This window comes from Thermoascus crustaceus (assembly GCF_041956765.1).
Source record: "Thermoascus crustaceus strain CBS 181.67 unplaced genomic scaffold VTN00scaffold_3, whole genome shotgun sequence".
Lineage (NCBI taxonomy): Eukaryota > Fungi > Ascomycota > Eurotiomycetes > Eurotiales > Thermoascaceae > Thermoascus > Thermoascus crustaceus.
This window is the reverse complement of record NW_027192529.1, coordinates 1,981,459-1,997,285: the sequence shown is the minus strand read 5'-3', so window position 1 is coordinate 1,997,285 and position 15,827 is coordinate 1,981,459. Positions and strand designations below refer to the sequence as shown.

At 53.0% G+C, this 15,827-nt stretch overlaps 4 protein-coding genes across 4 annotated transcripts; 2 read left to right on the top strand and 2 right to left on the bottom strand.

Annotated features, from left to right (window-relative positions):
• Positions 1-1,625: 1,625 nt before the first annotated feature.
• On the bottom strand, positions 1,626-3,796 carry VTN00DRAFT_5927 (uncharacterized protein; the record flags this gene model as incomplete). The annotated part of the gene is made up of 4 exons (XM_069432511.1): positions 1,626-2,198; positions 2,255-2,838; positions 2,910-3,587; positions 3,697-3,796. The coding sequence occupies 4 exons, from the start codon at positions 3,794-3,796 to the stop codon at positions 1,626-1,628; spliced, it is 1,935 nt and encodes a 644-aa protein (XP_069288364.1).
• A 3,358-nt stretch (positions 3,797-7,154) lies between these two features.
• Positions 7,155-7,728, top strand: VTN00DRAFT_5926 (uncharacterized protein; the record flags this gene model as incomplete). Its single annotated transcript, XM_069432510.1, has 2 exons — positions 7,155-7,438; positions 7,557-7,728. 2 exons carry the CDS (start codon positions 7,155-7,157, stop codon positions 7,726-7,728), a joined length of 456 nt encoding a protein of 151 aa, XP_069288363.1.
• Positions 7,729-8,449: 721 nt separating this feature from the next.
• Positions 8,450-8,832, top strand: VTN00DRAFT_5925 (uncharacterized protein; the record flags this gene model as incomplete). The annotated part of the gene is made up of 2 exons (XM_069432509.1): positions 8,450-8,572; positions 8,623-8,832. 2 exons carry the CDS (start codon positions 8,450-8,452, stop codon positions 8,830-8,832), a joined length of 333 nt encoding a protein of 110 aa, XP_069288362.1.
• A 2,640-nt stretch (positions 8,833-11,472) lies between these two features.
• Positions 11,473-15,118, bottom strand: VTN00DRAFT_5924 (uncharacterized protein; the record flags this gene model as incomplete). Its single annotated transcript, XM_069432508.1, has 4 exons — positions 11,473-12,886; positions 12,950-14,787; positions 14,859-14,992; positions 15,055-15,118. 4 exons carry the CDS (start codon positions 15,116-15,118, stop codon positions 11,473-11,475), a joined length of 3,450 nt encoding a protein of 1,149 aa, XP_069288361.1.
• Between the last annotated feature and the right edge of the window lie 709 nt (positions 15,119-15,827).

Genomic DNA, 15,827 nt, shown 5'->3' with positions numbered 1-15,827 from the left:
ATCACAAACCCCCGGCTAGCCTGCCATGGCGGACGGACAAGCTGCCACGGCATCCCCGCGTTTGCACCTTATTCTGGTTAGCCCCGCCCTTAAACCCTATGCAGTAGGGTGTGCTTTCAGAAGTACCAGCGTTCTGAATTTCTTCCGATTCTGGCCAGTGTCTGTGATCCCGCCACCATTGGTATGGTTATGACACCTGGACAGGAAATAGAAAAACAATAAAGGCAGATCATCATCTCGAAGACGTCTATACAGCCGCACGAACATGATGGATAGCTGCGAATGTCAGGCACGTGATTGATCCCTCCAGATTGCTAACGTTAACAAATATTCGTCAGGTCGACCTGTCTGTTGGAATTTGCCAGTGTATTCACAACGACAAATGTCTGCATTCGCTGGTTTCCAAAAATCTACAACTAATCACTAAAACTGCCCTGCAAGATCCGAGTTTCCAATGTGATTTGGAGAAACATAATTCGCTCTGAACAGGGAAAGGATGGTAGATGATATCATGAGATGCTTCTTCAAAACCGTAGCTCCTACCGAACACTGGGTATCACAAAGTGTGGCAACAGCCGGCGACAAAAAGTCATGAGCTCTCCTGCTTTATCATGTAAGCCTCTCTGCCCATCTGCTCCTGAGCAATATTCAAATCCCAAAGTTAATCTCTCGTGTCAGTATTCCAACATATCGACCATAAAATGGTGACCAGTAACTCTTGCGAACTGGGGGATACCGCTCAAAAACGTGGCTGCATGTTCTATTACGATGAGACCGGACTCTCATAGTGGTATGTCAGGATAAGGTGATGGATATGGTGGCGACAACCATCGCAGTAAGTGCAAACGTTCGGGAGCCCATTCGCAAATCGCATATACACATCTCCGGCCTGAAAGAACACTCCACCTTCATCTCCGAGGATGCTGTATATATAGCTTTGCAGCTGATATGAAACGGGATTTCCAAGCAGAAGATGAGAAAGAAAAGAATTCGAAACAATGCAAGAAATCGGTCAATATTTTACACAAGACAAGACGGCAAAAAACACATCATGGTTTCAGAGGAACGAGAGCTGTCATAATCTCATAAGGTCGTAAACATCGTCGATACTCGGGATATAATACATAGCAATGACAAGGAAAAATGTGCACAAGTGAGGCGTCGTGCGCACTCAGGTCTGGAGAAATCGGATGGAAAGAGATTCTAGATGCTGTGATGTAGTGGGGTGGAAGTGAGTACAGGTATGAAATGAATAAAAATAAATAGAATGCTGATGAACTCTGTTGCCCGGAAATTAGAAGATGGAAGTAGCACAGAACATGCCCATATGCGTTACTTCCAACAAATATGAAAAAGTCAAAAAACTACATGATCGTGTATAGTCTTACCCGTTTCCCGTTAATGATTATAATTTTGATTTTTGGCTTACCCCGGCTCTCGTTCCAGTCGCTCATAGTGTGTAAAATGTCGATGATGCAAATCCCTTCCCGATTGGTCCACGCTGTAGACATGGATAAGAGCCTTGGAACTCAAACGACATAGCAATATTAATGCACCTCCGGCGTGAGTATGCAGTTCGAAAATAGACGAGTTACATACTCCTTCCAGCTGCTGCGGCTACACGGTCAATATGGATGCTGCGGCTGTCCTAGCTGCTGCCCGCTCGGGGGAGGCAAAGCTGTCGCTTGTACGGCTGGAGGGAGGTGGAATAGCTGGGTCAGCTTCCTCCCAACGCTGGGCTCGATCTCGGTGCCGTCTCGGGCGATCTTGACCTCCCTATTTGCGTTCCAGGGATTGCGGAGACCCCGAGTGCGGTAGAAGGGCACACGCTCGGTCGACAACCACTCAATTCTGAACGGTTTTCCAAACGACTGGGTGCCAGGACCTGTAATCTCTTCTGATGCTTCTTCAACGCTCTTTTCGCTCTTGGTGCCATCGTCTTCGTCTTCAGAGGAGTCCGCCTCCCAGAATGTGGTCCCCCTTGCGGAATCATCAATGATACGCCCTTTAGGGGCCGTCGCCGTTGCTTCGGTTGGCGTCACGTTCAGTACCTCTGGTTCCGTGTATATATGGTCTGGCCGTGCCGGCATCTCCAGCGCTAGCGCCTCATCATCGTTGATAGGTGATATCATCCGGGCATATCCAAAATATTCGCCCGACTTGTTCGCAGAGAAGATGAGATATACATTGTCCGCAGTCTGGCAATCCGTCAGAGTCAAAACGTCTCGAAAGACTGGTACCAGTCTCTACGTACCTCGTATGCTCGGTTCAGATTCGCCTCGTTGTGCGTCTGCGTGGCCCAAATGCCGCTCTGTCTACTCAGCTCGAGATCCTCAACCGTCAAGCTCTTGACGATGAAGAATCTCTCAGGCACTCTGGGCAGAGGCGCCTGCGTACCGCGCGCGGCAGTGTCGCCGGCGGGGCCGCTCTCAGGAGCCTCAGTGTTGTCTTCATCGTCAGCCTGGTTCTTTGCATCTTCTTCTATCAGTGATGACTGAGCGACAGAGGCAGCAGCGGGGTTGGTACTGGAGCCCGGACCGGCCAGTCCTCTTCGTAATCTGCAAACGAGCCGGACCCCTTGAAACCTTGAGTCATGAAATCTCGTCATCGCTGCGGTACACGCAGCTTCCGTCTTGTAGTTCACAAAGGCGCAGTTGCTTTTTGAAATCAAAAACACGCTCTCGATATCGTCTGTCGCGTCGCGGGAGAAGTGATCCTTGAGGTCAACAACGCTCGCACCCGGTGGAAGATTCCCAACCCACAGAGCATGGCCCGACTGCTTAGGCTTTCTCGGGGGTCCTCGCGGAGTATTTGCGGACTGTCGTTGAGCTGCTGCCTCTAAAGATTCTTGGATCAGCAAAGCATACTCGAAGAAAGACATATACGGTATCCACATGCTCTCTCCTTACCCTGTGCTTGTGAACGCAATAGGGCAGACTGCATGGGAGATGATCCGTCGACAATCGTATTAGCAACATCGTAATCATCCAGCGGGTCACGCTTCTCGCCCTCCTTCTGCGACGAGGAACTCAGCTTCTGCGGGCTGGATTGCTGACACATCTGGGCACCCTGCATCGTTTGGCCATGTCCAAACGCGGTCGCATAGGGCTGTTGAGCATAATAAGCCTGTCCGTACATTGGGGCCTGGCCGGATACCGGGGTACTTTGGTGAGCCGGCGGGTTCTGCAGATATGGCTGATATCTAGTGGCTCCATGCTGGAGATGTGCATGCTGATGTTGCTGCTGAGCGTACGCTGTCTGGAATGTGGAAGAGTAGGAAAGGTTATAGGCTGGATTTCCACCCGGTGCTTGCCCAGGGAAGGCTGTCAACTGTTGCACGGGGTAAACCATCCCCTGAGACTGATGGGCAGGAATGAAATGTTGCTGCATCGCCTGCTGACCGAAAGGGATCGCTGGCGGCTGGTAAGCCGGTAACGTGGCAGCCATGTCGCCCATGTTTAAGGTCGACGATGGTCCAGGCCCATGGCCAGCCGCAGTAACGAAACCATGGGAACCCGTGTAGTACTCGACGTCCGACGATCGCAGCACGGGCCGTACAGACTGTGAGATGCCTTGAGGATTCGTGTCTGGAGAGAGATGAGCGTTCCGATCAGCACCGGCAGAGCCAGATCTGCCTTTTGTCTCGTTCGCACTGCTACCGCTTTACTCAAGCGGGAAAGAGAGAGAGAGGCTTACCCGACGGCTGCTGGTTATCCGTCAATGCTGATGAAGATGTTCGCTCAGCAACAGCTGCTCCCCGATGCGATCTGGTCGGGCCCGGAGGAACATCGCCCATGGAGCCGTCTAGACAGAACCAAAAACTCTAGAGACCGAAAACGACGCTCTCGTTTCAATCAGCCATGGTCTTTTGAAGTGGCATCACACACGTCCGGGACGTGATGGAGTCCTCAAGAAAAGGGCACATACCTTTTTTTTGAAGAGGCCTTTTACACAAGAACAAAGACTGCCGGGAATTCTGCTACTACCAAGTCCGCAAAAGCTGCAACTACCAACGACACTATCACACCAGAGGCAAAGACCAGGGATGAGAGAGGGGAAGAGAGGCTGTGCGGAGCCAACTTCAGTACGCTGGCGGGAAAGAAAACGGACTCGAAAAGTCAAAGGAGTGCAGGGAAGAGATCAGTGACGGCGACGGCTATAGCCAAGAAAAGAGAATATTGAAGTTAGAAAAGGGTCTGTGGACCTCAAGAGTCACAGCGGGTGGTTGGCCAAAGGGACCGGAAGCCAGAAAGTGGAAATCTTATCCACGCGGACGGCGGCGCCAGCGAAGGTCCGGTCGAACTCCCCCCTCAGGACCCTGGGACCGCGACGACGGGCGGGAAAGCGTGGACTACGGGGGAGGCGGGGTGGAGGAAGTAGGTACCTATATGGAAGGACTAGAGGCAACGACAGCGATAGAGCCAGCGGATGGGGGATAGGCGACGGGGACAAAGGGAGAGAGCCTAGGGTTGTTCCTGCACCCGAGTCTGCTGCGAGAGTCTGACTGGACGAGTAGGCTCGGCTGGAACAGTGCAGTAGTATCAGCGGTAGGGAAAAAAAAGATAACTAGAAAAAGGGGGTGAGAGATGTCGTCAGTAGTGGTGGCGGAACCGGATGGTTTGCTTGTTGCGGACTTGCGTCGCAGGTCTATTCTTGTCTGTGAAAAGCAGCTACAGGACGCCCTCTCCAAGGTACAAAACTCGCGGTGGCGTTGAGAGGCGGATGTTTTAACTACTCCCCTTTATCTCCCAAGAGATCCGTATGGAAATTTCGGGAAGCCTCTTCTCTCTTCCACGGTGAGACTCACGGGACCCTCGACGATGTAGATGACTTTTATCGCTACGCAAGCGGCTGGCCCCCTCGTCACGTTATCTGTACGGCGATGCGGCCAACGTTGCAATAAGATTGCGGGCAGCACTGGGGGGTTTATCTCGATCCGAGTAGAGGGTTCTGACAGGTGATACGATCCGAGAGGATCGTTCAGTCGTGCAGCAAACTGCCGTGCGGCAAAACGCGTCTGCAGCAATTGTCATTGGGCGAGCCCGAAGAGGCAGCAATGTTTCGCATCAGAAGCTGGAATCATATTATTGCTATAAGGATGTGGGGACGCCGTAAGGCTACGGACGGACGATGGGGCCGTGGATACCGCCTCCGTTTACTGTACATACCTGATATGGTGAATGGGAAAATGCGTGGTGGACTGCTTTCCACAGCTCTCGGGGATCGACACGGCCAAGTTGTCAAGTGTCGACCTCCTTTGAGGGGAGAAACGGTTCCAGGACCGACGGCAGCGGAGCCGTGCTGCAGGTAACGGTCTCGGCTGTCCCGAATCAGATCAACCGACGAACACGATATTTTCTCGGGGGCAACCGGCCGGGACTTGCTTAGGTATATGGTGGGCGAGAGAGACTGGCTGTGGTGGTCAGGATTAAGAGTCGTCAAGGGACCAGATCAACAGACACGTCTTTTTCCGATGAGTACCTAGATACTAACGATCGGATCTGAAGAAGTAGGCAAGGGGAAGGCGGGAGGCGTGGTAGAACAATCGAACCCAATTCAAACTCAAGACCTCATACCTAACCGGCGGCTAGCGTATGTCGGAGCCAGGGTCTCGGACGCTAGATATTAAAATCTATCAAAGTTCGGGACGCCATTTGGACTTCTGGATTGGGTACCATCGACAGTTGGGTAGTAACAATGGCCAAACTCTACCTCAAGGCCCACTTACGTCTCAACAAAACGGCGAACGGAATCACTATAAAACAGAGCCGTGGGAATGGAGCTCGTCAAAGGCGGTCGATATTAAGAATTATGAAGAAGATGGAGAAGTATACGTTGTTCAACCCTGCTGTTCATCCAGGTATACCAGTGTAGAAGGCAGCGTTTAGCAGAGGCTGCCAAAAATAGCCTCGCTACCCGTGGATGATTGAGGTTATATTTCCCCATGGGTTGTTCTCATACCCTGCTGACGTTCCACAGCTCGAGTTATGGCTTAGGTATATGGATTAAATTATAGGGCACTGCTGTTTGTGCCGTTCGACTATATCTCCATCTTGGAACCAGACACGCTAGTTATATTCTCGCCTGAACAGTCAGCAATTGCTTGCAACAGTCAGGAAAACACTAGACAGGAAACCCGGGCAATGATCATATCTGGGTCTTTGCCACTACACGACGTGTGGAGAGACGCAAACCCCGTATTACAGATGGTAAATAATACCCTATGTGGGAAGGTAGACGGTAGTCTCGGGAGGAAGCGAGTGTATGCAAACCGGCAGCAGAAATAACGCCAACCCCTAGAGGCGGTGTCTCTTGCAGCGGGATGACGTTGGGCCTGCATGGATCTTCATACGATGATGGGCAGACTCAGGGCACCGTTGGCGGGTCGCTGGGCCGAAAGCTGTGGCAGTCTCGAGACGGAGGTGCTGTTAGCAATCTGCGGGTAATTGACGAGTCCCCTGGGGGTGCGAAAGATTGGACGACTGGAGTTGGGGCCTTGTCGGGTGAACAGCGGGCGGGCGGTGCTCGACTCGGGCGTGCCATGGATGGATGGAGTTGGCTGGGTACATTCCCACTAGGCCGGAGCTTAGGGTTGCCTGGCCAGAGAGCGTTGAGGACCAGGAACAAAACCGGTTTATTCCCGCGAATCGCGCTATTATGGAGACCTCTAAAGGCGGTGGGACCCCCGGATCCAGAGCACTGCAGCGCGGCAATAATGAATAATAAATAATAATGGGACAGTGGCAGGGTCCCTTGACTCCTTTTCGTCGGCTGAGCACCCGAACAACTTCCCCCCTCAGAGACCTGGAAGGTGGCTTTTCTCCAAACTAGATGCCCGCGCCAGCGGCTCGAAGATGCGGAGCCCCATCTCTCGTGCTGCTCCTGCTTCTTCCGCCGCGTATCTGTCTGTTGACACATAGAGGCGGGACACTCTTTCTGCTATCAGTCGAGATCCGAAGGCTCGGTGTTCTGGAAGACTGGAATCCACATCCTGGCGGATGACAACAGAAAACAGACATTTGCAGTCCACGGGGTATACTCCGTGTACATCCACAGAAGACCGCTGGCATGACAGAGGTCAATTGGACAGGTTCTGCTTTCATCCGGTGAAAGCAGCGCACGAGTGGTAGAGATCACGATAATTGCTGCAAGCCATGTGTGCAAACTCCCACTTTGGCCCCCCGCCAGGACGCGCAGGAGGAGCTCAAGCTCCGTCGAAAAGGGACGTTTTCAAGGGACGGCGTGTGCCTCTGGGGTTGGCGAGCAGGGAGCGTCGCGGGCGTCCCTACTCCGGAACAAGATGCCAGCCAATCAGGTGCTGCTTTGGTCAACCTCATCTCATTGCGCTCGGGTTCGACACTCTCTCCAGGCCAGCAGCGGTCTCTGCACGATCCATCGTCGTATCCACTGCCCACGGGCTGTTCCGAAGATCGCAGCAGTCAGTGGTCGCCTCGCGCAGACCGGTCGCTGCTGCTTCCAAGGCACAGAAGGCCGGACGCTGAGAGAGGGGCTCGCGGGGCCAATAAACAGCCGGTTGGCTGCTGACTCACGACCAGCGCTTTTTGCGGGTACCTCCGTGCCTGCACGAAGCACGAGTTGCAGAGTCTTTTGCAGGGCTCGAGGGGCCAGGATAGTGCGGCTGCTGTGGAAAGCCTCGAAAATGACGGCTACAAGACCAGCATGTGCAACGTGCAGGGTTCGCAGGACGACGGCTGCGCGGGGTTCTAGACCCGCCGGCCGAGATGAGTTGCCAAAAAAATGGAGGCATCCTGGCATTGGAAGCTATGGGTGAGCACTGCGATGCATGGGGATATGATAATAATGGCGATCGCGCCACAAATGAGACTATATCACCCTGTCTGGTACTGGCAAAGGTCATATACCTCGGTTCAGTGTCCACTGTTCATCATGACCAATTGCACATAGACGGACGGTACTGGTCTCTTTGCCCGAAAAGACTGTCGGGTCTCTCCACGCGTTGAGCTCAAACAGGCGAACCCCTTGTCTGATAAAAAGCTCAGGAACTATGCTAAATGAGGCTGGTGACTGGCTGTCGCAGTAGATCTAGGCAGTGGCCATGTGATTGACTGGAACGTATTGCCTGCAGTTAGTATGTTAGTATGTATGTACATTGACATCAGACGCGAAGGTCTACTCCGCAGATACCTAGATTATTAGATGCGTAGCATAGCGGGCGGTAAGATGACCGCTGAGAATCATACACTATGCAGAGAGAAAAAAAAGGCTCTCGCATTGAAACATCATGGAAGTGGGAGGTCGGCATCTAGCATGTGAGAACAATACTCCCGTCCACAAGAAGTTGGAATGGCCGGGACTAGGACTTCCACGAACTACTGGTGTCAATCGCCTTCAAGGGAGAAACGCCATTCAATGACTGTAGGGAGACCTCCAAATCTATACGTCACACTGCGTTGATCAGCAAAACTCAATGGCCGTGCCCTCTGCTCAGCCTCCGCTGCAGGGCGTTGTTCAGCATCTGAAGATCACTGTGTGCCCCGCCGATCTACCGACGAACACGCTATCTCACCCTGGGAGGCCATGCTGGTTCAGGGTTTGTGGACGATATGGCTGGCCCTCACTGTCCAAAGGAAATAGCAGTAGTTGGATTTTGGCGGAATACACAGGGTTCCCGGTGTTGTCAATGCCGTGGATCTTCTACTCGAAGCATGCCGTGGCGATGCGAGACTCAAGATTGTCCTCGACGTTCCCACCCATGCCGTTCTGCGGAACCAGACTCCGCTTTCAAATCACGCTTGGGTCTGTCTGTTTGGCAGAGACGATGCGGGGAAGAAAGAGTACAGAAACTTCTAAAGAAAGCGATGCGTCTGTCGGGCACCGAGCCGAAGAAGGAATCTGGAATAATGGATGTTTCTGGTGACGTCGCCAACGGTCTCCCCCATGTCCGTCCATCTGTATCTCGCACCACCGGTCAACCAATGGGTTTGGTCCCTCTGATTCTAGATTCTACTATCATCTACCTTGTCATGCTCCAGTGAACGTTCTAGATTTTGGCTCCATGTGACTAGTAGCACCGCAATAGCACAAGTCCGCCACTTCATCCGTGGCTTTAGCTCGAACACCGACGCAGGGAACTCTTACAGCCCACCCCTTACAGCACAACACGTTCTGTACACAACGTTCCTACTGCTGTCAGAAGCCATCCCCAGAGTACCAGGCCAGAAAGTATCAATCGGGACTATCGAACTGTTGACGAGAATACCGGACTGTTCGCTACAGTGGGGGATATGCATATGAGCCGTTTAACCGACCAAGAGGCAGCCCGAAAAATGAGCCCCAGAGACTCGTAACCACTGGCTCGACGTGGTAACACAGACCAAAACACAAAAGTCTGGACGAGTCGCATCTGTCACAAGACCCAATCGCTGGAGATGTGGGATTTCAAAGACAGCAATTCTCCCATGGGCTAGTAACTAATCTTTCTTGGTTGATAGCTCCATCCGGTGTCCACTACTTCATATACTGTGTACAAGTGGTGCTGACAACGCCACAGAGCTTCTCCTGGGCCGTAAGGATTCTATGTGGATCAACGGCATTGGGCAATTATTTATCTCTAGTAAAGTGGATAATAGCGGTCAGAATCAGACCCCTTTCCCAATGACCGCTGTTCTATCATGTGAAGGGTATTCCCTGCAAGTGGCAGTCTTGCAGAAGCTGTGCTCCCAGCAGGAGCTAAATTTGACATTCGAAAGAGATGGTGATAAATTGAATTGAAGAACATTATTTCAAGGTTTGACTTTGGCTCATGATAAAATTTCTTTGTTGAGAAATTGCACCATCCTCTTGGCATCTTCGGTGCCCAATGTTCGAATATAGACTAAACAAAAGGTCTAGCCTCTACAACCAATAGACACCCGGTGGCAAAAAATTTTGTGAGATGAAGCACGGTTGATGATGTTGAACTTAACTTATCCCTAATTAGTGCACCACCATCTGTTATCTAGGGCCCATAGCTCGTTCAACAAAAAAATCGTTGACAACCTTAATTTGATACACCCCACTGGACTGTGGAAACCGCCCAGCTTAGCGGATGGACCATAGACTATCCCAATTAGATCTGGAAAATCAGTGAGCCGTTAAGTCTTAGCCTTTCATAGGCTACATTGGTAGTGTCTGTCGGGTTATCTAGGGCGACGGTGTGCTCTGTATGAACTATGAGAAGTACGCCGCGTTCCGGTGACACTTCTGACATTCAATCTTAGGATCTCGATTGGGTTAAAATTAACGAATCGCTCGCAAAGTTCTGCCGCGCGTACAGCTCATTTAATGCAGGGGAAAAGCTTATATAGCCGTATCAACAGCAGCTATGACCTAGCATGGATGGCCCTTCTAGGATCAGCTATCGGTCGACAGCTACGTCGCCGCAGGCCTTCATCTCTGTCTAACAAGTTTTGAAGGTATCAGATTTGAGATGATCCGAGATTTAGAAGTAGACTCAGGCCATAAAAAGTCAGACTGCTAGACTTATTGTAAACCTGGATGCAACTACAAGAGAAAGTATTTAGGTGTGTCGACTAGTCGACCCATCTGAAAAGGCAAGTTGACAGCGGTCCCAGTAAAATGAGAAGCTTCTTCTACTCACAACGTACGTATCATTGGCAGTCAATAATCATGCAAAATCAATAACTCACGCACCCTCAGTCAGCAGAATGTAGGTGAAGAACGCGCATATGCAGACCTCAGAGCCGAGATAGGCGGAGATGACATAGCAGGCACGCATCAGCTGACTAATGGAGCATATACAAGAGTTCCTACAAACAAGGGGATGCGAAGTCGACAGTGTTAACCATTATGAACTGGAAATATACATCCTGCTACTCAATTGTACTGTACACTTGTTGTTGAACAGTCCAAGTGATACGCAGAACATGCTGAAGGTCAACCATGGAATATTACCTCTGCCGTCCTTCCACCAAAAACAATTACTGTTAGAACGGACGAAGCATGAGCATGGAGGTCTCATTAAATCCATCTGACTCGATTTCAATTAGGTCAGGCTGGTTAGATGGGCAACCACCACGCCAGACGTCCATTCAACCGTCCATTCATGATCTGTTCATCCACTCCAAACCTTTGGTACAGAATGTAGCATCAAGTAAGTACCTTCCGCACACACAGCGGAGAAAAGAGTTCAAGAAGTTAAGAAGAGAAACAGGAGAACCAGAAAGGATGTGTGGTATAACAATGCAAAAAACGAGAAGAGTTTCCAAAGAAGGCGAAATGTAAAGTCCTCGTGTCATGAGCGAGAAGTGGGCGAGCATGTATGGATCAAGGTCGGGGTATAGAGACGTAAAAAGAGATATAGAAGATGGCCGAATTCATTCCCAACCCGAATCCGGAATTACTGACCGAGAACCCAACCGAGCCCTATCATGATGACAATAAACACATTACGACGTATAGCTATAATTACGGCCCGGCTGTCTGTAGCCATTACCGATCAACACCAAGAGAAGCGACTTTTCCAGCGAATCTGGCGCCCGCACTTCCCCTCTTGTGCAGTTTCTCGCGCTCTTTGCCGTCTAGGGGGGCTAGGGCTTGCGCGGCCGGTGGAGGTGCGGCTTGATTCTCGCTGGCTAACGGGCCGCGGATCGAGGGGAGGGAACCCAGAGCGTCAGCTCCGGTTTTGCCCGTCGATGTGATCGTTGAAGGCGGAGCCGTGGCAGCCTGGCGGGCAGCTCGCTGGCTAACGTACAGTTGAGCAGCGGGAGACAGTGGGATCGTGGGAGGCTGCGTTGGTATCTCAGCGCCATTTTGGACAAGAAGCTCCGCAATCGGGAACGGTACGGGTTTTGGGGGAGCCTGTTTGGCAGATAGGCCGGAGGACATTGTTGACCCAGGGGACGCAGGGTCGGCAGCTGCCAGAGCGAGGAAAACCGCGTGGGTGTTGCGCGAGCGGTCCGTGACGTTGACATTTGCCCGCAGCGCAATGCCGTAGAGGACGCCCTGGATGTCGTTCTTCTTGATCGAGGCCAGGAGCGTCTCATCAGGCGTGGCGTAGCGTGAATGCTGCGAAGACAACGGCTGCACGTACGCCCTCTCGCTGTACTTGGCGGTGATGAACTTCAACCGCTGCTCGCGCGTCGACTGGGCCGTCGGTTTCAGAGACTGGTCCAGCGTCGCTTCCCAGACCATGTTGCTCACACGGTTGCCCACCTGGAGGAGGATCTCCACGATATCGTTGGAGAAGGAATGGACGTCCAGCGTGAGGGAGCGGACCTTCGATATATGCGTGCCAAGGGACCGGTGGATGCCACTGCACTCGATGCACAGCACGATACCCAAATTGATCGACACCCACTCGACCTTGGACGTCGAGCCGCAGTCAGCACACCAGTTGTTCCCCTGGTCGGCATCGCGGATCGTCTGGAGCAGCTTGGACGGGTTCTCTTCGAAGCTGTTGCTATCCGTGCGGACGTAACTGGGCCGTGCACCGACCGTGGTCCTGCGGGTGACACTGTTGGTGTTCGAGGAGGTCGAGTTGACATGCTGACCAGAGTATGAAGAGCTCTTGCCGGTCAGCACAGAACCAATGTCGCGGCGGATGGAAGAGCTGTCCGACTTTGCGGTCGGCGGTGGAGCGACTGGCGGGATGCCGCGGCCTTCAACCGCGCTCTGCAACGCATTGTTGATAGCTGTGATCCAGTTGCTCATGTCCTCCTCGGAGGTTGCCTGGTAGATACGCTTGAACTGAGGGGTGATGACCTCGAAGCAGAACCGCCGCTCCGCATTCCGGGCCTCTCGGACAGAAGCCATCCGCAGATCTATGGGATCCATGTGCAAATCCAGCTTCTGCTTCCAATTACTGTACTCAGAAAGCTTGCCCTGGTCTAGAACAATCCAGAACCTGCAAAGCAATTAGCCTCTCTTTCGTAGTAAAAAAAAGGCCCCGTCTAGATTGTATACTCACTTATGCCAGGCCTGTTTGTTGATTCCTTTGGGATCGATATGCGATCCGGGCCGAGATAGCGCCCACAGTAGCCCTTCCTTCTTCTGCTGACCAGCAGCCCTATCGGAGCCTGCAAGAGTTGCGTCACGCTCTTCCAGATCACGGATGCCTCTGAATCGATTCTGCCCGGGCGACACCACCGAACCAGCAGCGGTGGCGGTCCCAGAGGATGTGCCGAGCGTTGCGTTTCCGTGCGACGAGGCCGAGGAGGCGTTACTGGCAACGCCCCGCAGCTGGGAACCCGTACTGTCCGCACGGCCCAGCTCTGTGTCTGAATTGGTGCCGTTGGGATTCCCGGGCGTTGCGGGCGGCGCCCCTGGGTTGGAGAAGGTCTCGGGCTCGACGTACATCTTGGTGCTCTTCTCCAGCGCTCTTCGCTTCTCCTCTCTCTCCGTCCTCTGGAACTGGAACTCTTTGTCCGCCTGGTCAACCTCGTGTATGAGAGCCTCCAACTGCGGGATCATCTCCTCGATCTTCTTGGCCGTCGCGAGATAGGACCTCGCCTGCGTTTCTGCGTATTTCGTAAGGTGCGAAAGAACCTCCTGCTCTTTCCGCCCGCCGTGAAGATCCTGCATGAACGAAGAGTAATCAAAACGCTTCAGCTCGAAGTTCCGACGCTTGGTCTGGTACTTGGAGTCGCTTTCCGCGCGCTTCTTTTCCTTCAGCGAGTCCTGCCGCTGCCCGAGATACCGACCGAGATACGCGTAGTAGTCTCTACTTTCTTCCTCAAAGTCTTTCTTCTTGGCCTCTGCCTGCTTGATGTCGTAGGTGTAGAGCTTGGACAGCGGATCAATGATCAACTTCTGAAGCTGGATCGTGTTGTTCTGTTCATAGTTGAGGATCTGGCGGGCGATCTTTTCAAAGTAGTGCTCCAGGGCGGGTCGTACCGCATTCGCGTTTGAGGTGGAGGCCTCATTGAGAGACGAGATGAAGGCCCCCACGGCTTCGTTGCACGCGGCCTGCGCCTGCTGGGCAGCTTCGGCCTTTTTGAGCACCTTCTTGATTTTGGCGCGCATGTTGCCGGTCTTCTGCTCCAGAGCCTTCATCGTGGCTCGGAAAAGGGGCCCATCCTCTACCGCACTCATGTCCTCAGTAGGCCGTGCACAGGGGAGGTCGACTTTCACGGGCACCGGAGGAGGAGCGGTGGTTGGAGCAGGGGGTGCACTTTCGGAGATCTCAGGTGGAGTGGGTGGAGGGATCTGTGAGTGTGGTCCGTCAGGGTCACTGGCATGCGACAGGACAGACTGCGAGGAGGGTATCCGGTTTCGAGCAGGAACGTTCAACTCGAAGCTCGGTGAAGACACATGCGGGCTTGAAAGCGGGCGCTGGGTGTTGTGAACCCAAAATGAGAAATTTGCCAGCGTATTCAGGCGATTGGCTCTCTGGTCATAATCGAGGAAACTGCAGCTGTTTCGCCAGCCGCCGCCCTTGTCCTCTGTCGCCTTGGGGGGCTTCCATTTCCATGACCACTCGAACTGGACGGACGGACTGCCTCCGGTCGAGTAATCGCCGACAAGCTGCACATTAGAATTATTCTGTAGATTAGGGTTGGCATGAAACTCTCTAGTGATCAGATTATCCAATTCTCTCGAATTAGATGCGTGCGCAAAGGTTAGGCCGGTGAGCACGGTATCGATAGTCTCAGGGAGGGAGGTTGACACCCCATTGACTGTCGAGCTGGCCACCTGGCCGGTCTGGGTCTGTCTGATTATGAAAGTAAAGCGGAAGTTCAATTCGTCCTCGTTGGTCAAGCGTAGCAGAAATGACGGCACGGGGGCTGATGCAGGGGGGTCTGGATCCTGAATGCGCAAAGCGGATCAGCATGTGGCCATTCAGCGCTGGCAATCCATCAAGGGAGCTCTATCCGCACCTGAACGTATTCGACCGGGCTGTCATCGCCCGTATCCCGCTTGGCGCTATATCTGGTGGCGGGGAACGAGTTCGGGACGACATGTAGCAATACCCTGCGCCGGGAGTTGCTGATTGTGACGGACGCGATCGCAACTGCAACAGCGTAGGTCAGCCAACTGAACATATATAACATCTGCTGCCGGGCAAGTACGCACGCCTGTTCTGATCCTTGAGGAAGAGGGTCCCTGAATCGTCGAGACGGCTCCCGACGTTGCCCATCTTCGAAGACGCTCAATAACAGATCAATTCACCGTTCGAGGGAGTCCGGAGGGCTGCGGGAGGGAGATAGATATAGAGGTAACCATGGACAGGGAGAGATCGCAGTTTCGATGGAGGTACGATGTCTGAGTCGACGCGGCGGCAGGCAGCGTGCGGCTGAGGGGACTGACGCGGGCAATCGACGATTGATCATTCAGGGCCGTCGATGTCGAAGCCGTTCGTTCTGGCAGTCAAACAAGCACAGGGGCCAGATGATGGCTCAGTCGTGGAGTCTCTTCCGGGGTTGTGGCTGGAGGCAGATATCAAGCATTGCTGGCTGCTTGAAGCATGCCGCTGTCGCTGTGGTGTGGTGGGCGGAGCGCTTATGTTAGGCTGGCTGCGTTGATTCGAGATGGGGGCTGTCACCGTGCTCTGTGGGGTGTGCGGTGCAGTCTTGATCCTCCGAGGGGAAGATGCTGGAAGCACGCCAGGTACCGCTGCTCACCACCATCTCATCGTCGACTTTCAACTGCAGCACGGATATTTATAGAGGATCTTATTGTTCTATCTATGTTGCCCGCTCTTTCACGAGGGACAAAGATAAGACTTGGCTTGCTATCACGGGCGGCAGAGACTCCAGAAACAGGCGGGACAAACAACGCGCGCTGTCTCAGAACAGGTGACGACACCGCCACCGCAGGCATCAGCACATGGATTGCAGTCTTTCGTA